At 36.1% G+C, this 26,539-nt stretch overlaps 1 protein-coding gene and 1 pseudogene across 1 annotated transcript; both read right to left on the bottom strand.

Annotated features, from left to right (window-relative positions):
* The window catches only part of LOC102808258 (uncharacterized), an 81,107-nt pseudogene that overhangs the window by 30,536 nt on the left and 24,032 nt on the right, over positions 1-26,539 (bottom strand).
* Positions 17,184-19,634, bottom strand: LOC146734981 (histamine N-methyltransferase-like). The gene is made up of 2 exons (XM_085506905.1): positions 19,476-19,634; positions 17,184-18,651 (listed from the first exon to the last, which is right to left on the bottom strand). Exons 1-2 carry the CDS (start codon positions 19,597-19,599, stop codon positions 18,323-18,325), a joined length of 453 nt encoding a protein of 150 aa, XP_085363031.1. The 5' UTR covers positions 19,600-19,634; the 3' UTR covers positions 17,184-18,322.

Raw genomic sequence — 26,539 nt, 5'->3', positions numbered from 1 at the left:
TCAAATACAAGTATGGTACTCAAGTACCCAGGTAATTTGCATTTATAAGGGAAAAGTAATGTATGATGAGTGTTTATGGTCAGAATTGTTTAAGAAACTTAATGTAAACAAATACCAATGATATTGTTTACAAGATAGAAGGTGGCCCCATATTCAAACACTTAGGTCATACCTGGATTAACCTACTCTGCCATTTCTACCTCTATTCAGACCTACATTATGCAAGTTCGTAATAGGTATGAACCTAACTCCCGGATTAGCATCACATTAACATCGCCACAAAAACAAACAACCCGAGAACAAAGAAAGACATACCAGGGAATTTCAGGTTTAGATTGGGAAAATCTGCATGGGGTTTTCTTACAATACAGTTTCAAGGAGGAAGATTCAAAAGAGATTTTAGTAGGAAAAAAATAAGATGCATACTATGGAGCTCCATATTCATACTGAATGTTATATTTTTAAGTGTTATAAAGAATTCCAGCTTTGAGTTTTTTTGCAAGTCATGTAAATTCTAATAAAACAAGTCATTGTTAATGAAACAGTCCCCGTCCAAAATTTTGTGATCTGACATATCAATTTGATGCCATCTTGTTTTTCATGGTACCCATGCTACTTTATCTTGAATACAATGAACGTTTCTGTTCAAATTTTGTATAAAGATAGTATTCCAAGAGATACATCTGCACCAACATGATTTTTGTGATTCAATTCAAGATGACTGGCCAATGCCAAATTTCCATGTAAAAGTGCTAAATAGTAATTTGTACATGTCTGACGCTGTTTCTCAGAGATGACTAGGCCAATTTGGATCAAATATATATTGGGTTATAGTTGCATGTCATATATTTTTGTACAAAGACAGCATACCAATAGATACATCAACATGGACATTATTTGTTGTAATTTGATTCAATATGACTGCCCAATGTCCAATTCTCGTGTAAAAACACTAAATCATAGTTTTTTACAAATTCATCTCTTATTAATTGTTTCATCTCCTATTAAATGTACAGTCAGTTTTGTGCCCATGTTAGTTCATAAAGTCATAGAACACATTTTTGGGTAAATTTCTAAAGTCTGTGCGACTGCGAGTTATTAAAAGATTATGAATGTAATAAATCGATATGACATTTTTTCTGCGAATGCATCTTAAAACCACAAGTCTCAGGTCAAAGGTGAGACTAACGTGTCGTCTTTTGTTTACTACTCAGCGGCTGTGTACCTGTGGGTTTATTCTGTGTGTATTTGGATGTTCTAATCCTGGAGTTTTTCCAGTGATTTCTCTATATAGATGCAATCAAAATACAGTAGCTGTGTCTTGTTTACCTAAGATTTGCAAGACTTTGAGCCGGCCAACCTGTATTTTTCATGTGGTTGATTACTGGCATGTTGATTCCCGATTTTAGAGCCATGTTTTCAACTTTGTTTATCATTTTCATATAGCAATCTCCTCATATGTTTACATTGTCGTCTATGGAGTTTCAATTTGTGGTATGAGATCCACAGTCCTTCTATCACTGTGTAAAATTTAAAAGCAGTGGTAACGCTACGACCACTGTAACATTATCAGCTGTCTGCACTGCAGTGAAATTACGGGTATATACCGCTCCCGATATCTTAGTTTTCGGTGACAAAGTGCACACATTCCGAATTGCAAGTTGATTAAAAATAAATGATTATTTTAGAAAGTACATCCAAACACAATCCCTCGAGGAACTGTGATCAAAGTAGGCAGCATGGTGTTGTTTTTAAACACTGCTGAAAATCATGCATTCTGATTACCTCCATCAGAATTCCACTTGTCACCCAGCATGCATCGATTGCATTATCGCAACATGTATTGTGTCGCCATAGGCGGTGGTCCTCAGTACAAGGCACTCTAAGAATAAGGTATTTCCAGAGGTCAGGGTTCGTTTACATAAACAGTCTCATCTGCAGTTGAATAAATTTTGCTTTGAATGAACATTTACAGCAGTTCTTACTTTCAGTGCAAGTCCATCATTAATTTTTTCTTTTGTTTTGATACTCTTTGCCACTGTCAATTAAACAATTAAAAACTGCAAATAACCGATGTGCAGCAAATCTGAATAAATCTTCATGGTGTATGCTGCATTTTTTTATTTAGCGATCTAGCATGTAAACAGTAGTAATTGTTTGAACAGTAAATCTCAAGTGCAACTTTGTTACAACAATTTTTCGTTTTCTGATACTTATTTGCTGTCAGTGACACATATCAATTATATAGCCCAATAAACAGTCTGGATTCACGTTCTTGGAGGCTCTGCTTAATTCGAGACTCAAGCGTAACAGTTCATCAAAACAAAACAATTTATTCGAAACGCTTTCAGCATTCTTTTCACCAGTATTTAGACGATTGTTTTTTAGGCAAGACGCACTGGAAAATTGAAGCTTGCATACTAATAAATCGACACAATTTTGTCTATCTGGTCGCAACAAAGATTGGTTTGAATCACTGTTTTTATGCAACTTTGTGTGGTCGTCCCGGGAAGCACTGTCTAGGCTTTGTAACCTCGATTTTGATTAACCAAGGTTTGACCCAAGTGATTTCACCCCTAAATGATTTACATCATTGAACACGTACAGCAAAGCATATTCCCACTGGGACTAGTGACCTTTGAATGTGTATTACCAGTAATCAGTCAAACAGTAAATTTTTTTATCAGATTTAGACTACTACTTTCTCAATTTTTTTATATTTTCACATAGGACATCTGTTGTTCAAACTAAGAAAAGATTTTACAGTTTGATAAAATTTGAAACAGAATTAGTAAAGTTATTCTGTATACATTAACATTCTTAACAATGCAACGAAACAACGACAACAGACATTTTCCCCATAAAGCGAACCTAAATGCGGCCTTAATTTATAGTTGTGTATATTCTAAACTGTATTCGATATAATATTGCAGTGGTTTAATTTTGTTTTAATTATAACTGTAGCTTGAATAGGCATTTGAAGTGCTTGCCATGGAGGCCATTCATGGAGGGGAATAATTAACGAACGAACATATTTAACATCCGGGTACTTTTCAAAGCTATGACGTTTTAGTATCTGATCGCATTCGTATACGCCATTGTTCATAGCCGTTCATGCTGCCAAGCATTGTGTACTATTAGTATAAACTCAACTTTTATATGCACAATGTGCTTTTTAAAACTTGGGTTAGAGCCTTATGCGTTTGAACCACAGTATTCTGAGAGTGAAAGCCCAATTGCGTTAAAGTACCGTACTTCCCCGATCGTAAGCCCCTCCCGAGTATGAAGCCCATCCCTATGTTTCTACTTGGTATTTATCGAGTTGAGGGCATTCACGATTATAAGCCCAGTGTTTTTACTGGGCGTCGACGATATCTTTAAAATATGCGTGTAAAAGGTGTGTTTCATTTCATAATAATCGTGATTGGCATGTTAGTTTGGTTCATGCTTTTAGTTTTAATTATGAGAAAACTCGCATTAATTTCAAGTTCAGAGTGCATGGCGAACATACACAACGTGATTCGCATCGTTTCTATTCTGTCATTTACTCAGGATGAACATCGATGTTGCAATTCTGGAGTAATCCATATTTTTTTGAGTAGTAGCCTTCGAAAAGCCAAAAATGTGATCGTCAAGGCGTGTACCTGGATATTGGGCATGGTTTACTTTGTGACTATCATGAAAGGCCTAGGGTTTGAACGATAAGACATGTTGGCGACCGAGAAAGGTGTTTAAATTCTTCCTCCACACTCAGTTTACCCACGGTTACTATTAACCGTCGTTTATATTTCGGAAATTGCGAATCGCCAGTTTTTAGGGGAAAAAATCATCGTTTTTTCGTTGCAATCAGTGCTACAGATCGCATTTTAACATTGCGGTAATTCACTTCCGCATTGCGCTAAAAAAATCATCGTCAATAATCGGAAAATTTCATCATTACGACACATCATTTTGATTGGTTAATGAAAGACATGACCTGTTATGTCAAAGGAAGTTGTTCCAGGTCAAATCGTGCTGAAAAACCTCATGGTGGAAAATTGTTTTGCGTCGAGAGTTTGCGTACGATCGAAAACATACCAAAACGAAGATAATGATAAACGCCTTCGTCCACAGTTTCCTCACAGACCCACCCATTATTTCACCGTAAATTCAGACGGTATGTAAATCGTATTGTAATAAAATGTGTGTGTTTTTTATGAACATGTTTGTTTCTTCATTGTAAGTATCGTTCAAATCAATGACGCATTTTTTTTCAAAAATAAGTATTATTTTCCCGAGCCCGGCGTGGTGAACGAATTTTTTTTTTTGGATAATTTTTCGTTGTTTGCAAGATGGTTACAGTGTTTAACCCCAAAACAAAATCATTTTTTCTGAGTTGGTCCTCGAGTACAAGCTCATCCCTTACATTTCCTTTACGTGTTCATGCCTCCGGGCTTATGATCAGGGAAGTACGGTATACTGTGACGATTCAGATCAGTCCAGTGTGAGTGATGAGAGTATATCGTCGACGATGCTCCTTGTTCGGATGAAAGTTTTATTTCAAATTACACGGAAGTCTGTGAACAATCTTCTTGGTGTTCCTGTGACACTTGTCCCATGTTTTGCCAGTGCAGCCCCGTGAATACATGGACGAAAATGTTTCCACCACCACCCTACGAACTCAAGATAGCATACTCCAGCATCCAGACTTTGAATAATTTGCACGCTGCACAGTGCAGTACTGGAAACAGCATTTATTAGACAGACAAAAAACAAAACAAAATGCCTGTCTCGATCAATCGCACATCCATAATGTTTGTATGTTGATACGCTTGTAAATAACATTAACGTAAAAGTCGAAACAACCTAGACTAGAAGTCAATTCACCAGTCCAGCCAGCTATGGCTCCTTAAGTTGCTTATATTTAATCAGATACTATTTCGTCATCATGCTTTGTTACCTTACCTGTTTATTCCTCATGAGGGCGTTTTTTTATGGCAAGATGGCGCAAACGGAAGTCCTTCGCAGGTTTATGGTTTCTCATGTTTAAATCATCATAACTCTGAAGATAATCATTTTTTTTAATTTTTTTTTCAAATTTATTATCAATATACATAACTTGATAAATACAAACACCAAAATAGGCTCTATTTAGTTCCCCTTTAATATACCTTTCCTTTTCATCTTATATGATACGGGCAAGGTAAAAACTAAGGATGAAGACTATAAATTTTAAAAATCAAATGGCCATCATTCTTGAATTAGATCATCAAATGAATTTACATATATGTGATATGATCAGTAATGTACATTGTATGTGTAAAATTTGAAAATGATCTCGCCAGACATATCATGAGATACATGTACATATGCACAGAAGTACATCTATCCCCATTCATGAATTCTGTTTGAATTGCATTTTACAACAATGAGGTAACAAATAATTATTTAAGAAATAATGAATCTTCTTGTTTCTCAGTTAATAGTAAATTTGCAATATTAATGTCACAGTCATTATTTCAGCAGAAAAATACTTTTGGTGTAAAATACTCGTCCAAGTTTTCTTGGACAAATGTATGTATACTACATATTATAAAGTCATTGTCAATGCCAAGATCAAATCCCATTTTTAGTGACTGTAAATATTAGTGCTAACTAATTATTTACACTCGTGTGACAGACATGATACAATGTGAAACCAGTTTATTTGCGCAATTCCTTCCTTTATTCTACCCACAATATTCATAACGCATTTCTAGCACAAAAATAATAATCAGCAATCTATAGTGGCCACCCATAGGACTTTGATATGTTGGCCTTTATATACAGATGGCCTTTATAGACAGGCACACTAATTTATTCATGAATATTAATTAGGCATTGAATCAATGTATTAAAACAGATGCCACAACCCCATTTGACACACACTGTCACACTTTCGTACACAGTATCCAAACACAAATTATATTATGTAAATTAAAATCATTGCACAATAATGAGTAGTATCGAAAATTAAATGTTTGAAGCAGCAGTTTTAGCCTCATTTCCTACTAAAGAAATCACTCAGCTTGCTTTGCTTAGCTATTCTGAATTTGTATGTTTCTTTTAATACTTATTGTGTCTCGTACACTTAGTAACTGTTCTAATAAATCGGGATGTCCCTGGGCTACAGCAAATTCTTCCAAGGAGAAGTGCTGGATCGCCTTCAGTTATGTGATAACTTGAAAGTTTCCTCCCAAACACAATTCCCTTAAAATTTTTTTTATTGTTTTCAAAAATCTTCCTGACCTACCTCACCTACGAAATGGTTGATCCCTCTAATCGAAACATTACTTTGCGCAATCGAAATCTGGACGACTTCCATGTTGGGCTCCAGTCAATTTCAACCCCGACCCCTCCCACCTCAGGCAATACGGGGCAAATATGGGGCATTAGACAGGGTTTACTGCCAAACTGTGCCGTGAAGGTGGGGTAATAGCCGTATTTTGTGTCCCGTCATCGCTAGCTGCGCATGCGTATACGTTCATTGAGTAGCAGGCTGGGAGCAAGCATGGCAGACAGTGGCGATCGGTGTGTGTATGTGGGGGGATTTGCCTATCCTTCCTGCCCCACGAGGTGGGGCATTTGGCAAATTTTACAACAATAATTTCCAAATCCCCCACTAAATCCCGAAGTGGGGAGGGTGGGGGTTGACATTAACACCTTGGCAACTCCATCGACATTGGCTGTTTATGCTATTGATTTAGCATTTTAGCTCACTGATAACAAATGTCAAACTATCTGTACGTTTTGAATCGGATTAAAACAGGAGTTGTAAGCGGAAATGGCACGGATCTAGAAGCCGTACCTACACGGCTGTGAAACTTCAAACGTTCTTCAGTGTAGCGTGTAATATGTGGGTCAACAAAAGCATATGTAAGTCCTAGATCATATATGGCATGGATTCATGAGATCAAAGTAATAAACTCAGAATCGAAAACAATATAATTACCGGTAGTGGATGTGTTCTAAGAATGTTTCTAAAACAAACTCTGAGTGGTCCTGGCTTCACATGTCGTCGCATTGCAATCCTGTTTTTTGTAAATGAGTTTACACCCAGAGATGTGGGCTGAACGATGTTCAAATATGGAACGCACACAGGTCACTTGAATGTATCATATAGTAGTGCAATTATTATGAGTAATATCATCTTTATATACCCCGTTATAATATACCCCGTTCTAGCCAATTATCACATTTCCGATTCAATTTATTTATTTAATATTTAATTTAAGTGAAACAAATAAATTGTGTTTTACAGTGCTACTTATTATTACATAGACATGTGACAGGACTTTTGTTTCGTGTATAACGTATGGCATGACATATTACAGTTTCATGTCGCAACAATATAACAGCAGTCGCCCTATAATCGATCAGATGAGAACACTACTTTATAAACTTTAATAGTAATAATGTTTGCACTATGCAAGGTGCAATACTTCGATTTTATCATACCATTAATGCCCCAGAGTTTCCATTTGTAACCGAATACAAACAGCTTACAATATAGATGCACCCATCTCACGGTGAACCATAACTAACAATTCAGCAAAATTATACGACTGAATTTTGGTCCCTGCTCAATAATGATAAACAAATTTCCATCCTAGATTATGTGTCCTGTTCGGTAGTTTCATTACAGTCTTCTCTTAGTTATTTACAGACCCCAATTCTAAATTTGGGTGAGTCGAGCGACATCTTCTTTGACGAGCTGAAATATTTTGTGCATAAATTAAATTCAAATTTGATTCAGATTCAAATAAAGTTTAGGACATTTTCATGGATAAGTTTGAAAATTCAATTACACGCAATAAAGGCAATACATATTACCAGTCACTTTAAAAGTCGAGGTGTCATTGCTTTTTAACAATATACTATATTTGGGTCAATTTCCTGAGACAATAACTCTCCTGTCATCAATTACGACATTATTCAGTAATATTATATATCAAAGATTGTTAAACTGGATTGAAGCAAACTATTGTCTCGGTGAAGAGCAGGCTGGTTCGAGGGAAATATATTCACAAATTGATAATCTTTTCATTTTATCCACTATATTAAATAGATATTTACCATTAAAGAGTAGGTAGTATTTAGCTTCATAGACTATGAACAAACTTTTGATAGAGTGGAGCATTATATTGTTATGAGGGTTTTGTCGTCCAAATTTAAAGTTTACTCCTATGAATGTATTGTTATGTTTCAAGGAATTTAAGTTATCCTGACACCTGTGGGCCAGCCTGGAAACCTTTCAGATAGATACGCAAATTATATCGACAAACAATGAAGACATCATTAACACAAGTGAATTCTAGAATTTTCAGGATACATTATAAAACATAATGATACCGACAGCAAAAGGAGTAAAAAACACGCCAAGCTACCTAACGACAAGTACGAAGAATGAATAATGGTTTGAAAACGCCAACAATTAAGTCGTTTCAACAATTACGTGGAAGTCAACGATCCTAACAGTCCACGATGAATCTTTTCACTTCAAGTGGAAGGAAGCACTAAGACTTGATATTCTAATTTCCTTTGGGTTTTACATACCGACGATCATGTCTACGGCAACTGTTATTAAATAGCCTTATGAGGTCCTTTATAATTGTTAATTTAAATATTGCTAAGTAGACTTAATTCATAATTTCTCAAGCATTAAGAAAGGTTTTGTTAAGTTGTCAAGGAGTTTTTATTGCATCACATGACTTTAGGAGATTTTCAATTAATTGTCAAATAATTAATGTGTCCATTTTAGAATAGTTTATATATTTTGCGAGTTTAAATCTATTGATTTGAGAGACACTATTATATCGTTTTGAAATCATTCTGAAATAGAAGAGACGAGCCTACGTATCTATCGCTGCATAGATGAAAACATTTGATCATGTTCAACAGAATTATGTGTACCTCGGTAATATTTTATAATTATGATATAAATGTTTCCAACTGATCTAGGAGACAGCTGAAAATATTATCTCTGAGAGCTCCATTGCAATCAACATTTCAAAAATTTATTTACATGCATGGTTCAGAATTCTACTGTTTACCTATGTAGTATAACATTGTATTACATTGTATCTTGTTTATCATTTAATGTTGCAATGTTAGGTGTTGGTCTTACCGCCTCTTTCTATAACCTTTGACTCATAACTAAGACTAATTACTTGTTGCTATGATAGTGGAATCTTCCACTTTGAATTGAACCAATCGCAGTTATTTATTCTATTTTGAAAACATTATGCAAATACTCCAAATTACCAGATTTTTGGAGGGAGTAGTTCTGGTTTTAACTTCAATGTACTTTGACGTGTTGCAATAAAGTGGATCTCTCAGAACTCTGACTTTGTCTCATGGAAGTCTGTTTCTCTACACAACGCAAGCCTATCTCACCATCACATAATTTTGGTGCCGAGACCAGATCGAATGTGGACTTAATTGCGGAACTCACAACATTCTACCGGAAATTGGTAACCTCTACAAGTAAACTCATCAGCAAGTTACAACTCATCGTTTGAACTCTATTATTAATATTCTTCAATTAACATATTCATCTCAATACTTCAACTACTCTCAAACTTCAAATGCAGCCAAACCTAAACTTGTGGAACACATCGAAGCAAGAAACAAAGCCAGACGCCTTGAATCAGTTCTAACTCCCGCCGAACAAGGTGTGATTCAATACAGTACTGCATCGGCAGCGAACAAGATGGCTATTCGTACTGACATTCTCACCAACAAATGGGCGATAGATAAACGATCAGAAAAATTCTTTGAAACTATCGAAGTTATCACTCTACACACCAGGAATTTATTAACTCTGACGGAGATGAGGTGGAAATCTACGCGCGAATCAGTCATATCAATCAGTTTCTCGATGACTGCAAACGAATCGATACAATCAAATCTACAACCAGTTCTACAGTTCAACTTAACCCCGCCCATTATCCGATCATCACAGAGGAGTACACTACCGTAACTTGAGATTGCAAAATTCTATGGAGATCCCCTGAAATGGTGTGAATTCGATGACAATTTCAAACATACTGTGGACTCTAATCCTAATATCACCGATGTACAGAAATTCGCATACTTAAAGGCCGCACTGGATGGTGAAGCCAGCACTCAAATACAAAGCTACACTCTGTCTGCTGAAAACTCTAGAGCTGCTTACAAACTAGAATCGAGGTACGGACAGACTAATCAAATTATACAAGCTCACATGCGATCACTTAGCTAGACAACGGTCTGAAAGTACTGACCAATCACTTCGAAACTATCGTGACAGTTTGGAAGTATCCGTAAGATCACTCCAATCACTTGGAAAACCTGCTTCAGGATATGAAGACTTCCTAATTCCTCAACTACTCGATAAACTACCAACAACCTTTCGTCAACAACTGTCTTGGCCGACATTTGGTGAGCGCTTGTAATTCACGATTCACGTGTCGCATTTGTAAACGTAAACGCCATACTTCGGTGCACGCTGACAGTCCGGATACTGCCAATACAATGTTCGCATTTGGATGCGGGTTCTAAGCTGGCAAATTCTGCTCACAACCGCTACACAGTGTCCTCGTAAATTGAGGGGACAAAGCCGGCGACTATGAGCCTCTGGCGTGCCTGCCCTTGCTTCTATCCATTTATAAAAACACATTGGTACAAATGAACAAGACATGCATGAGGGAGACCAATTACAGTTGAAAACTGACACAAAGAAAACGAACAAAGCGGTAAAATTTGCATCGTCAAGTTTTTTTCTTTGTTGTAAAAATACACACACAAAAGGGGGCGACACAGGGGTAAAATATAAGAAAACTTATTCTACCAGCCACGGTGTTGACTGCCGCGCTAGCAGCAGCAACACAAGCTAAAACTAGTCATTTTGGTGGGTATTTGAACGTAGTGAATTGGTTCAACAAGTGTACAACACGTTTTAGTGCCCATGTCACTGTCAGTTCATATGACGCGAGGAAAAACATTTTTTGTTTAAATTTGTAAAGTCTGCGAGATTGCGGGTTATCAAAATATGACTTAGAAATCAATAAATCAATAATGACATTTTTTTCTACAACGGCATTTCAAATCGCAGGTCAGCGATTTTTGATTGATCTATCTATACCTTATGCGGAACGCTACGATCACCACGGGTATTCACCGCTGCTGTTGCGATCATAGGTCCCTGACTTTTTGGTTTAAAAATACACAAATTTAAAATGTCTTGTAAATTAAAACGATTCATTGACGATTATCTTAGAAATTACATCAAAATCACCAACGAGATGTTGTTTTTAAACATCGCAGAAATACATGCACTCTGTGCCGCCATCTTTGTTACCTGGATCGTAAACTAGCATGCATCAGTAAATAACATGCGTTACGTCGCTTCAGTGGCATTCCTCGGTTTTTTTCCCATGCGAATTAATTTCACTTGTTTTTTTTAAATTCTTGGTAATTAGTTTCACTGGCGATGGAGTAGTAAAAACCACAATTAACCGCAGGGCAGCAAATCGGGATTTGAATTATTTTGGCTATGCGAAGTTTCACTGCTCGACGGTCAACGCCCCGAAAAATGATCTCAAATAACGGATCCATATTTATAGCCGCCGCTAAGATTTTGAAGGGACTCTAGTCCAAAGGGACAACCAATAATTGTATAAAGGTGGGTGATATTGTCCAATTACACCAGGACATCAAAAAACGATGTCATTGGTTACTAGGTCGTGTAACTAAATTGCTTCCAGGCAAGGACGGTATCGTCCGAGTAATGGAAATACAGACTAAAAACGGCTCACCAAATCGTTCTATACACCATCTTTATTCACTCGAACTTAACGCAGAAACACCAGCGAACACACCCTTTGAAAATGACTTTTCTAGTCGACCCGAACCAAGGGCCCCAGCGCTCAAAGCGAGCGAAAGTATACGGCAAATGTGCCGTGATGGTGTTGTGTAACGTTGTAGGTTTTTGAAGTTTATATTGCACTGTCACTTTATTTAAAGTTTTCTATTCAATAAGTTTCAATGAGAATCATTTGATCTTTGGAGTAAAGCAAAATCTGTAATGTGTTCATGATATACAGTATTGTCTTTGATATACAGTGTTATTTGCTGTTCTAGCTAAGATTGAAACTCATAATTCGTATCCGATGTTGAATGTGATTGACATGTGTTTATTGTTGAGAGTCTGTCATTTAAATTTCAGAAATTTATTCAATTTTTAAAATTTATCATATTCGATTCAGGTTATCCCGAGATCTCGTGATTTTTGCGCCCCGGAGTATGTCGCGCGCAGTTATCTAACATGAAAATTTACTTGTAATTTCAGACATTGTGTTGATAACCACGAGTTAAACCGCGATAGGCTAGATCGGTTTCTCCAAACGTTTGCTACATTTTTTCCCATTGCGTTATCATGATACTTTGTTGCTTACCACCAAAATTCCCACCAAAGTTCTGTCTAGTGCTCGTCGCGTGTCATTCCTAATATGGAACGACAGTGTTACGTTTCGTTTGTATGCGCCAATCATTAGCGTTGTTTTATTTTCGGAACGTTTTTGGCATGACATATTCTAGAGTGGCAACACGTATTTGGCACTTAGCTGTCACTAAGACAAATGCCGCTCCAACGTTAACAACTACTTTAACCAGACAAAGCGCTGTCGTGAGAAGCCTGATTCAGGCCGTCGTTATAATTCCTCCTATGGTAGCTTCGTAACCTGATGCTCGTTACGCACACCCTCCTTTCTATGCTCGCTACCATGTCAACTCATGTAACTATTTATTGTTTAACAATCCATATTTTATATCAAGAAGTATTTGCTGTACAACGTATTGATGTTCATGCTGCGTATAAATAAACAAGTTTGAATTATAGAGAACACTATAAAGAACACCTCAACGCACAGTTTTGCGACATAAACTTACCCACCACACCATTGAATGGCAGGCATGTTTGAAGTCATATTATCAGCTTTACCATCTTCTTCAAGGTACTCGGCGATTCCTTGAACATGGAAAGAAAATTTGACTCTATTCCACTTGTCTTGATATGATTCAATTAACCTCCTAAATTCCAACAGCCATACAATATTTCAATATTATATCAAAGTGTACGAATATTGCAAGTGCAAATGTAATAAAAGTATCATAAAACACCTGAAGGTTTTTAAGATCGATCTTTAATGATAGTTCGGTATACTTTCTTATGTACGTATACAGAACCACCTGTGGTATTTATTGCCTAAAGTACACAAGCCGTCACCAGTATTTTCGTTAGTAGTCAACTAATCACTGGTTGATCCAGAACGACAGTAAAAATATTTGAACAGATTGACCATTTTTAAATTGCTATCTTAAAAAAACGCACATACATCAAAGATACTTCCAATTTTATTAACTAAACCGAACAACTACGTGTATCCGAAAATAACGTTCTAGCAACCGTGGATATCGTATCAATGTAAACTAATACTGTACACAAAGAAGCGATCTAAGTTACCGCCAATGCAATAAAATCGAATCACAATCACGGTTATAGCCCCAGTTATTACTACCTTTGGAATATATACTTAAACTACTCGAAGAAATCATTTTGAAAAAAAACATTCGAGGTCAATAATGAATCCTACATCCAGACTTGCGGAGTTAGTATGGGATGGCTTTTGAGAGGCATCTTCATTGTATTCAATGATACCGTGCCAGAATTTAACCGATTCGCAACGGAAGCCAACATGCTTCATAAGAAGTACCTACCGTCTCACATTCGAATATTCTCTAACACAAGTAACGTACGAATATAAGGGACAACGCTTCCATGATTTGAATATACTAGTCATGAAAACGCATGCAAAGTCGAAGGAAAAGTTTCAGTATTTGAAACTTAATTCTTCTCAGCCCACATCAGTATTCATGCTCGAGCATGTAATAATCTAAACGATTTGTTACAGAAACATTGTGTGAAAGAGATTGCACAGATAGCGATATCGAAAGATACTCTTCAACGACAATTGTATCTCACATTTACGTTAATAAATTTTCACAACAGCATTCAATCCAAATATACGACGGTTTTAGCTCAAAAGAGCTGCATTAAAATACTAAGACACAATTGGAATTGACCCGTCACTTGGTAACACTTTTTTCAAACCCTCTATTTAGTGCTTTTCTTAGAAATAAAAACTTGAAAGATGAACTTAAAAGTTCTACTCTACACCTTAACAAACTCGTAATAAATGACGTACCAAACGACGAACAATTACTTTCCATTTTAACTTAACTGTATAATTCAAGTAGTAACGTCAAACCTAATCTTAATCTGTTATTATTAATAAATATTGTGTATAAAAGTAATAGGAGTGAATAAATTGCGAGCGCTGGGACAGGAAGTATGCTGTGCTGATCTTACCAGATCCTGGTACTTTCATATGCAAATGAATAGTCGCGCAGATGTCTATCATTTTATCGTGGCCAATCGTGAAAAGGGTCAATGAAGGCTGGCTACTAGGATCGCCCACGACTTACGCGAAGTTTGTTTTGACTGTACTATGCGCGATCGCGACACTTTCCACAGGAGTGTTTGACGAAAGAATTGTAAAAGTGCTGGAACGTTAAGACTACCATGATATTTCTTGCACAGAGGGAAGAGATGTCTTCGTCAGCGTGTCGTGTTGACATTCGACTTGTCAAAAACATGGAGATAAAGCCATGTCAAAAAGAACTCGTTTCGAAGAAACCTGGGATCTCTCACTTTCAGTTGCCATTCTCTTAGAGGAACATGCCTGCGACCTTTCCAATAACTCTCGCTTAGTTTGTTTAAATTTATTCCCGAACTCATCCATGTTTTTTTGCAGTCGACGCTTTCAGTCCACATTTTCCGCACGCATACGAACTGACAAGCTGTAGATCGACCGTCTCTGCCACAACAAATTCGATTTCTTCGCATGTCGTAGTTCTGTTGATCCCGCGAAACCGTCTATTCCGGTGTTTTATATTATCTATTTGTCTGCCACAAACAATGCACGTTGTTTCCTTGGTTCTAGACGATTTAATAGTTTCTTTGCTATTTTAGTTGGAGTGACTGTATTCATTGTGTTCATACTAACGTGAACGACCAACGCATTCAAGGGATCATTTAGAATAAATTTGCAAACTTTATGTTAATAAGCATCAACTATGAATTATTCATATCAACTAGAAACTTGCAGAAAGGGACAGTCTCTCGGGACTAATGTCTCTCACGTGAAATGTTTTGCATTCCCAATCAAACGCCCTAGGCGTTCGAATGTCTAGGAAACACAATTACATTAGGCCCAAGGACTGTCGACAGTCTATGTCAAACAATGTGAAGGCTAAATAAATTGATTTGGCCAATTACTGTTCCGACTGATGAAGGATTCATCAAAAAACACAAAAGAGCGCCATCACACAAGTGGGTAGTTCAATAACGGATCAATTGTCGTGCTATATCGACATAGGCTTTCTTCGAACTCAGTTTTGTATACCAATATTGTTTCTATGTTTACTTACTGCCCTCAGTCGGTGGGATGTTCGTCAATTTACCATCCCCATGGTGGATTTTGTTTTAAACCACTCAAACAACATCCAAAAATCACTCTCCAGAGAGAATTTCTTTCACCCCCTGCTATGAATATTGTTTGCACTCAGTCACGTATTATGCAACTATAATATTTGCCAATAGTATTACACTTACTTCGTACAAAGTCACTTTGTACCACACCTTGTTGAACCTCAGACTAGTAATACAAGAAAAAGTGCAAAGTTACCATGTGGTATCTATGTTGTCCAAAGTGACCGTATTATGATAAAGAATGAAAAGTGTTCAACCTCAGACTAGTAATAATGTATCATAAAATATCAAATTTATCATAATACGGTCACTTTGGACAACATGGATACCACATGGTAACTTTGCACTATGCGTGTACTTCATTCCATGGTACATTGAACTTTTAACTTATTTACCCGTATTCTGTTTGAAATTATGTTAATATCGCCTACGTTGTTTTTGTTAATTTAAGGAATAATGGTTATCCTGAAATTAAATTGTGTTTTTCAGGAGGGAGTTTAGTTAGTATCAAGCTACGGCTGCTGTATCTGTGCGACAGGAGTTGTAGTTTTGAAAGGAGCCATGCACGTATTTATTCTATAATTCATAATATCTCATTTCGTGCGTGATACTAATTGGTAATGTTATCTATCGGGTGGATGCAGAGATTCATACTATAGTTGTATTGCCAGTAAATTGAATAGACACCTGGTGTTAAAATAGCAAAACTGAAGTTAAAACATCTCTTGGTAGTCTCACTAATAGTTCTATTATATAAATGAGTTATTAGCACCAAGTACTATTTTATAAAACATGTATTCATAGACAGATTACAAATGGTATTTAACATCTTGTTTTCACTTTGGATAATGACAGTTATTTGTTGGCCGTGGGTTTGTATATTATGAATTATTTACTCAAAGGACATCATAATTGTTATTGATTCATGGACGCTTTTCTTGATCTTCAAAGTAATAGGACGACAGCTCTCAGACAACTGCCCCTTGACATCTTACTCAGTAGGACCTGTGATAACTGTCCCAAAAGTTATCCAGGGCTGTTGTCCTGGAACTTATTATCATCAGTATACGTTGAACTTACTTTCCCGCCAATAAGACAGACAGACTGGTTTGGACAGCTTATTCCCTTTGAATTGCAGTCTTCTCTTAGCAAATGTAAACACCGAGTAGTCTCTCCTTATGACATGTAGATAGAAATAATATCTGTTCATGCACGAAGAATGCCCTCTCTTAATTTCCAATGTATTTTTTTTCATAACTCTTTTTAAACTAATACCACATATCTATTAACCGGCTACAATATATTTGTCGCGTGTTTTATAAAAAATAAAATGACAAATTCAACCAGTATGCTAAATTTCGCGGATTAAACAATTATTGCTAAATTTACTAAACCTCAATGACGTCAGCAATTTACGTTGTATAGTATTATTATAATTTATATCAAATTACTAACTTTTAAATATGCACACTCGAGATTCAAAAAAACACATTCACAACAGACACGCCACACTCGCCGACCCAAACAGTCGGTTCCACACAGCGACCAGAAGACAACTCAGGCAACTCGGTAATATCAGTATGTTAAATCATGCAGCCGTGTTTTATAAATCAATGTTCCCAGCAAATCAGCAAAAGAGTGGGGATACAATAACCTAATAATAGTAATTTAATATCTAATATCAGTTTTGTTTTCAGACAACATTTCTGCATACAAGTAATGGTAACAGATACAGTGAGAGAAAAAATAAACAAAACAATTGAAAAAATACCGCCAATTTCATAACAGAAATATAGATATCACAAACAATATTGTTTCATTTCAGAGGTGTACAATATTCTACATTACATTGCTTTTCATTAATTAGGTATGAATCTATTCATCTACAAAAAATATGAAGGTAATATTTAAAGTTGTCAGAACCTGATTTCGAAAACCAAAAACGATAAATTTTACAACCAATCATTAGAGTTGGACTAATGTTATTAATATTGATAATGTAATGTTACTCCATTGGATGGTACATCCCTAAACATTATTTTGAAGAATTAATTACTGATTTAAAAATCGGAACGTAATATAATGACTTCTGTATTTCAACTATATGTTACTAAGTTACTACTAATTTTTCCAAATTATGATGTCGCTTTCATCATTATTAATCATTATTTCATCTTCTTTAAAATAACAACAATGATCCCTCAAATATTTCAAGCTCGCCTCAACCTCATTTGGTGGTCGTGAATTCCTAAAATTTACAATTTCGTTAATGAAATCTAGCAATCTATTACCATCTCTTGAATCTTTGTCAAAACACTTAGTGACAGTGACTTCGATAGGGCCGTGAATTATCTCAATAGGAACATTAGGGAACTGGAGACTTATCAGATTTTTAGCATCAATTCCTGTTATGTGTTTTCTGGACCCTTGGAAATTGTTTCTGTATTTCCTATACTTGCAGACTCCTTTGCCTGTGCAATACAATAATATGACTACGAGTTACAATTATATTGTACAGTTCATTCGATTGATAGACCAAACACATTATGTTTTTGTAATTAGCGCCAAATGCACACAACTGTACATGCATGGAGAAAACATAATACATATTTGATTAAAAAAAGTATGTATGAACACAGATTTAATCATTATGATCAGCAAAGCTTGATAAAACAAAGGTGGCGTGATTTGTGTAATTTCAAGAGACATGATTTACAAACCTGTCACAGCTCTTATTAGAAGTATTCCATTCACATTGAGCATGTTATATAAAGTGTGCAGTGTATTTCCAACATCACCAAAAAAATACAAAGAATGACAAGCATGTATGAAGTCATACTTATCAGCTGCACCACCTTCTTTAAGGTACTCGGTAATTCCTTGAACATGAAAACTAAAGTTGACTCTATTCCATTTATCTTGATGAGATTCAATTAACCTCTTAAATTCATCTAATGGACCAGATACCGGTTCCACCACGGTGTAATGTATTGTAGTATATTTGTCCACCAATGCATTAATGAAATGAAGATCAGCAGAACCTGATAATATGAAAACATTTACAAAGGTGATAATTTGTATTTCAGTGACATCGACTTTGTTTTAATCATAATTATCAAAAATCAAAAATCAAGATTTGAGTTTGTAGTCAAATGGTATGAATGAAATATGTGCAAATGTAATAGAATATATCTTGAAACACCTAAAAGGTTTATGCGCGATCTGTGTAGATAGTATTGTACACTCTTTTAGTGAGATTTGGTGTGGTTGTTTTGGATTCTTTTGTTATTGTGACAGACTATTCAATTTCCGACCCTCCTTTTTTAGGAAAATGTTGTCATGTACAACTTGTTCGTGTCTATTGTTTAGGGCTCAAGTAATTCTACAAAACTTCGGATTGCCGATGGACATGCGAACCATCGGTTATGAACTTGAAAGTCGAATAGCAAGATGACACTTTCAGGTGACAAACATCCAGTGACCTTGTTAAACCAAATAACAATCTATGTAAATTGGGTTCAAAATACTTTTATCTCAGTCCGAAGAGATACAAAAACACTGGTAAATATTCTAATTGGGGGTTTAGTTTCACGGAAGATGGTGGCGCTATTAACAGTTCCTTTCCCACGAATCGCTGTTAACGCAATCTTAGCGAAATTTGAGAAGAGTTTTCACACTCACAGGTCTGGGTTAGAAACACATGAAATACAACTAAACACAAACATGCATCCAAAATACATTCGACATTTCAATTTTTCGTCCCAAAGTCGTATATCAATAATTGGGGTCTTATCATAGTTAACCTAGTGAAATTGTCCTCAAATGGATTCGCTGATTTTTGTTATGCACAGTTATGGAAACGTACCATTCCCGGGTCCAATAGAGAGAACGTATACCTGGTTGCACGATTCAAGTTGTAACTTGTCAACCGTTTTTATCGAATCTTCCTTGTAACGAAGCTCTCTGAATCTCCCGCCGTAATCCATCATAGTTTGGAAACTTTGGTGATATTCATCCGGATAGTCAAGCAAGTAATCTGACGTTGTTGCCATAGTTTCTGCTACAATGTTGGTATTGATAGTACACAATTCTGAAAAAAAAATACTTGATAACACAAGTATACGCAAATCCAGAAAAACAAATACGACAAACAAAACACAATTAATCACAGGACACATACAAGTATCTCTAAGTAGCCAGCTAAAACACTGTATTGTTCTCCTGGAGGAGAGTAGTGTGTAGATTCTGGTTCAATATCAAATCAATATCTACGTAATTACCAGTGAACACATTTTTGACTTGTGTCGATGATTCAAAGATTATGCAATGCAAATGAACGATTTCATGTTTTTGTTCTGAGCCCACTAATGTACATCTACAACAAGTTATTGCGTTAAACATAACTGCTCTTGAAGGAATATGTCTATATTAATATAATATATATATATATATTTATAGCTCAATTGGCGATAGAAGGACCAAGACACCTGTAGACAAGACTTTCAAGACTGTCATGCCAAGTAGAGATCTTATTATAATTTAGATAGTCTTTGAACAATGAAGAACTAAAAGGACACATCCAGTTGCGATGTATGCTGAACCAGAGTGAACAAATGAAGGTGGGGAGCGGGGTGAATAATCTATGATACCAAGTCACACCAAAATAAAATTGTAATAGAATTTCTTTGTCTTAAGTCTATTATAAAACTGTCACAGTGTAAGGCCTGCTCATAGCAATTGCGAGGGCCACCCACATAACCCACACTGAACCCGTTTTTTTTACTGCTAGAATGCGGTGGACAAGACAATAGTACTGGAAATGAAATACACATCAAGCTCTTGGCTTTAATAGCTCTCAAAATAATTACAAGTAAATAAAGTCACTAAAATAGGGGATTGCTTAGGGAAGTGAGCATTGGTGATAACTCACAGTTCCAGGATGTGATACTGGACGACAGCTAATGGCTTCTGCAACACAACAACGAAGAAATACAGGACTCTTGCTTGCAGGGGAACGCTGGTAGTCTGGAGAGCACCGCTGAAAGCAGGAGATCGCAGAGAAGTTCATACACGTCTCACAGAATAATGGTTGTAGTCTGTATCCCTTGTCACATACTATCATAGTAGCACACACAGGATACCAAGTTGAAATGATGGACCCCAACTGTCCACAGTATGTCCAATTTATAGACATGATTCAGTGACACCACCTGGGTTTCCACATGAGCCAATCAGAATGTGATCTTGCTAGCAGCTGTGTCACGTATACAACTCAGTAGATCATAAACATCCTTTGTTATTCAAATAATAGCACAGCTGGTAGATTCCAACTCCCATTCCAGAGTTGAAAACAAGTATGGCCTGTCAATCACCTTTATGACAGTTATCACACGGCAATGCACACCGTTCTTTCCCATGATTTCATGCACATTATGAATTGTTAGGGAAATTTCTGGAAATCATGAAACTCATTTATGAACAGAAAGTGTGTACTGAGGGTTCACTAGTGGATTGGACCACTTTAACGTTGGCAGTGAACTACAGCATTGCACGTGTATTACCCATAATATCATTGCAGGTAATTCTTTTATCCAATACTGAGTTCTGCTCTTAGACAGATTAAAGTATAGAAGACTTATCGTCTACTGCCGGAGTTAAATTATCGGTAACTTTACTTTCAAAGAGGCCTGACATGACCACGGCTCTTGGTTATTCACTTATGGCACGAGGCCGGGTAACATATTAAACCGAACACCCAATATTACTCAATATTTTTACCACCTCATGTGCGGATTCTTAACTAATTTAGAATTATACTATTTGTGTAATACAGATAATTTAGACTGGTAGGCAACAGTATGTTCCAACACAATTTCGTATACATTTGAAAACATGAATTCACACCAGTCAATCCTACACATACAACGCCATGCATGAATAGTGAAACCATAGTTTATTGGGCACAGAAAGATTCATCTTTGCTGTGGTATCGTCCCGTATCTTATACGTCGTGCTAATCAGCGTGGTTCAAACTATACACAAATGCGAGTTCCCAGTTGATAAGAGGTGGGGGATACGAAATTAGACAATGTACAAACTACAACAAGGTCAGTAACGATCGTTGAACAACAAGAGAGCTACAATGTATTTGTGAAATATCACATAAATAAACTGAATATGGACAGATATCCATATAGGTAGAGTTGTGACTCGATTTGTGTATGAACAGCTGGCACATGCGAAAAATAATGCAAGCTCTTTCCCACTTTAAAAAAATGTAAAAACCGAGTGGCTCTTGGAAATCATGGAAGCAACGAGTTTCCATTCGATGTGTATACAATAAAGACAAATGACATGTTACAACCGCGGAATAATTATTTCATTGAGATCATGAAAATATATACAACATTAGACTGGCACAGTCGGGGCGATTAATTTGTCTTTGAAGTTTAAATAAAATAAAAGAAATCGCGAAATATTGGTGTTAGCGCGAAATCACTCCGACTGGTTTATTCTGCAGGAAATTCATTGCTATTAAATATTCATGATGCACATATTATAATGAGGTGGGCGCGAAAATACGTGCATAATGAGGTCAACATGATATAGGTCACACTGCAGACACAAAATGGCGGCACGTTGAAATTCGAGTTTGTCGTAGTCGTCGTTTCTAATTCATCACAAAGTGTAAAAAAGTAACTCGTACTAGTCGTAGAATTAAAAAAAATCGGCTGCTACAATCAGCCGACGTCTTTTTGGTCAGAGGTCAGTTGAAGGGACGTTGTGATTGGCTTAGATGATTGTCAATTAGAGTACTCATTAACATAATTACCCGTTGAAAAATCGACGGGTTCCTGCAGTGTCGATAGAGGGCCATGCAGAATAAACCAGTCAGGGTGATTTCGCAATTACAGGGGATTTCGCGCTAACACCTCCATTTCACGATTTTTTTAATTTTAATTAAACTACAAAAACAAATTAATCGCCCCGACTGCGCCAGTCTAATACAACATGTACTTTGGTATAAATACGGGTATACATTTGTAGCTACCAAGTTATAAATATGGTAACGAGTTTAAGGTCTCAGAATCGCCACGCTGTAAATTCAGTCAACCCCCGATCGTATGCCTTATAATTTGAGACATTAATGGTTTGTAATACACTAAATCATAACTATTATATAAAATGTGTAAACCTTATTAATATATCAGCCATGATGTACATAACTTGTGTATCTGGCCTACACTGGCTTTACCAAAGTTGGCCTCAATTTACGTTAGCATAGCAAAAGCCGTGCACATCGGTAACAAAGTGAGTAATTACATCGCCAAATCGACAAATATTCCACAGAGGTTATCGTTATAAATTTAAAGAAAAATTGCTAACACCCGTGGCTTTAACTCCATATATTTGATAACAAAATATTATCATTGCGTCACGACATGTATCACTTTGTGAATTCATATGTGCATTTTAACACAGTTTTTAGTTCATGTTTCACACAAATATTACATTTAAACTACCCCCAAACAGTACATATTAGAGAAAGATGGACTGCTGACCTTTTATGTAGCTGGAATCAGGAAGCTTAGTGAACCAGTTTAGCTTAAAGAAGGGTTTTTAAATGCCCGGTGTTTAAATTTACTGTATAAATAGGATGGTCTTAAATTTGAATACTGAATAAATTATGTTAATGATGCTATGGCTTGGGAGTAAAATTGTCACTAGAATTTATTTTTCGTATTGTTCAAAAAACTAAGCTGTAAAGATGGCTGCTAACAGAAATGGCAAGAGCCGTTGATATAAAACATTGCTATACAAATGTCACTGGTTCCTAGGGAAACACTCGCCAACAAAATGTCAACAACATGAATGTAGTATGGATGTGTGAACTGTATTGTAAATGTGAAATGGATAATTGTCATTATCTTTAACTGGTTGATGCGGGTTGCCCTGTGCTAAAACCACCATTTTATAATAGAAAATATTGTTTACATTCTCCAAAAATGTTGTGTTATTGTTCTTGTTTGATATGGGCGTTGGTTTGGTTAATAGAGACAGGCCCTCCTCACTCCTGAAGAAATTCATTTAATTAGTACATACTTTGTCAGCTATTCATTGTGTCACGCAGTGTAGCGAGAAATTGCTGTTTCGGCGGTCCATAGAGGGCGTAGCTTCATGGAGGGCACCGTGCTCTACACCGAAAGATGGTGTTAAATAATGTACAAGTGGTGGTCATTCTACGTGTTGCCACAGAGCAAATACCATCTACATTTTGGTCACCGCATTCAGAATAGAAGAATCAACGGAGAGCCTAGATGTTCAACAGCTATTACAAGCTAACAAAACACAATGCATAATGGATGCATAACACAGCGGGTCAGCAGGTATTCCTGCACCTACCCAACAATCGTTCATTATTGTAAATCAGCCAAATGTATACTTGGTAAACCAGTAGTAAAAAAGAACCAATCACCGCTGACATTATTTATAAATTAGTTGAACATTTCGAAGCTGATAATACTTTAACTGATACTAAGGATATTTGCTTATTTCTGTTTTCAAGTCAAGACCACCACAAAATGTTGTTCATTCCCATAAACAAATGAATAGGTAGTGTAAGCTAACCCATGTAAGATTATATTCATCAGCTGTATATCCCACGGTTCTGTGGTACAATGTAAGGTAGTCAAACTATTAGACAGTTATCTTGAGAATCATGGAAGCAGCGAGTTTTGTATTTGATGTGTATACAAAAATATATATTACAACCGTGGACTGCTTATTTTTCACGTTAGCAAATCCACACGGTGAACATCTCAGTTAAAATAGTATTCAATGCTTTGCTGACAAGTTCATTTATTTAGTATTCAATGGGTCAACTGCCGGAAGTATACTATTTGTAACTTCGCTATCAAAGAGGCCTGACTTAGCCATGTCTCAATGATCGTTCACTTATGATACGAAGTCCCGTAAAATATTAACCCAAAACATCTAATCATACTCAATACTTTTACCACCTCGTATGCAGATTCTTATTTTTTTAAATTTGTAATTAAACAATTTGTGTAACACAAAGGTAATTTAAATTTGTGAGCACAGGTATGTTTCAATACAATTACATGCATATACAATTGGAAAAAAAGAATGCATACCAGTTAATCCTACACATACAACGCCATACATGAATGATAAAACCGTAGTTTAATAGGTACAGAAAAATGTATTCGTGGTGAGTGATATTGCCTATGGCAGTATCGCTCGCCTTGTTCAGCACTAAACGTGGTCCTAACTGTGCACCAAGAATTCTTATACCCAGTTGATAAAATGAGGAGTTAATTACACACTGTACATAATCCAAGGTCGGCAAAGTTGAAGGTATAGATATATAGGACGAACCAGTGTGTGTTTGTGTGTTGGAATGTTTGTTACCTGACGTTTCCTGATGTTCGTCAAATCGTATCAATGCCGCGTAGGGTTGATTGACCGGCGAATTTTACGCAGCCAGCGACTAGAGTCAAATCTTTATACTCGCCATCGTAGCACCAAGCTACCTCCCCAATTTCACTTCCGATTGTTAGACTTGAACGTTGAGTTTGGCTATGATAGTATGTGAATCTGCCCAGGGTCACACAAATTATAGTAATTATTGTCTTCCTAGTATATGTTACTGAATATCATTTCTTCCAAATTATGATTCTACATCATCATTATTTATTTATTATTTCATCTGCTTTAAAATAACAACATTCATCTCTAAAATATTTCAAGCTCGCCTGAACCTCGTGAATTTCTAAAGTATACAATTTCGTTAATGAAATCTAGCATTCTATTACCATCCCTTGAATCTTTGTCAAAACACTTAGTGACAGTGCCTTCAACAGAGCCGTGTATTATCTCAATAGAAGCACCAGTGAACTGGAGATTTATCAGATTTTTAGCATCGATTCCTGTTATGTGTTTTCTGGTCAATATGAACTTGTTTCTGTATTTCAAATACTTGCACCATCCCGCACCTTTGTATTACAATAATATGGCTATCAGTTATTATTATAATTATATTACAATTATATTTAAAAAATCATATATATTTGTTATGTGTAGGTCATTGTATTACATTGACATAACAAAACATTATTTTTTTACAATTTGCGACAAATGCACACAACGGTACATGTCAATTGATCAATAATAAATGTATGAACACGGATCTAATTATTATGATCACCAACGTTTGGTAAAACAAAGTTTGCGTGATTTGTACAATTGTAGGGACATGATTTGTAAACAAAAGTATTCCATCCTCATTGAGCATGTTATATAAATTGTGCAGTGTATTTCCAGCATCACCAAAGTGATAAAAAGAATAACATGCATGTATGAAGTCATACTTATCAGCTCTACCACCTTCTTCAAGGTACTCGGTAATTCTTTGAACATAAAAAAAAAATAAAGTAGACTCTATTTCACTTATCATTATGGGATTCAATTAACCTCTTAAATTCTTCTAATGGACCAGATACCGGTTCTACCACGGTATAATGTATTGCAGTATATTTGTCCCCAATGCATTAATGAAGATCAACATCACCTGATAATATGAAAACATTTACAAAGGTAATACTTAATTTATACGTATATTAGTGACATCAACTTAAATAAGATGAATAATCTAAGTGCAAATGTAATAAATGTAATGTAATAAGCACCTAAATGAGTTAAGGTCGATATTTAATGATAGTACAGTATACCTTCTCTTAATGCCATTTTCGGAATCAGACATGTACTTTGTGACATTTCTCATTTGTTTCCTCTTTACAGAAAATATCAGTTCTCCTGCATAACCCTTAGTATCTATTGTCTTTGGACTCAAGTAAAGTCAATTGACATTGCATACAAGGTCACCGAAGTCTGATATCTTTCTGTACT

This window comes from Saccoglossus kowalevskii, chromosome 13 (genome assembly GCF_978046115.1).
Source record: "Saccoglossus kowalevskii chromosome 13, keSacKowa6.1, whole genome shotgun sequence".
NCBI classification, from domain to species: Eukaryota; Metazoa; Hemichordata; class Enteropneusta; family Harrimaniidae; genus Saccoglossus; species Saccoglossus kowalevskii.
The sequence above is the reverse complement of the archived record's forward strand: the minus strand, read 5'-3'. Positions and strand labels throughout refer to the sequence as shown.

Excerpts from the sequence above, each read along its gene's own strand:
- LOC146734981 (XM_085506905.1), bottom strand. The coding sequence starts at position 19,599 with ATGATGGATTACGGCGGGAGATTCAGAGAGCTTCGTTACAAGGAAGAT. Across the intron at positions 18,652-19,475 it reads CTCTATTGGACCCGGGAATG|GTTCTGCTGATCTTCATTTC; the intron begins GTACGTTTCCAT and ends TCATATTATCAG.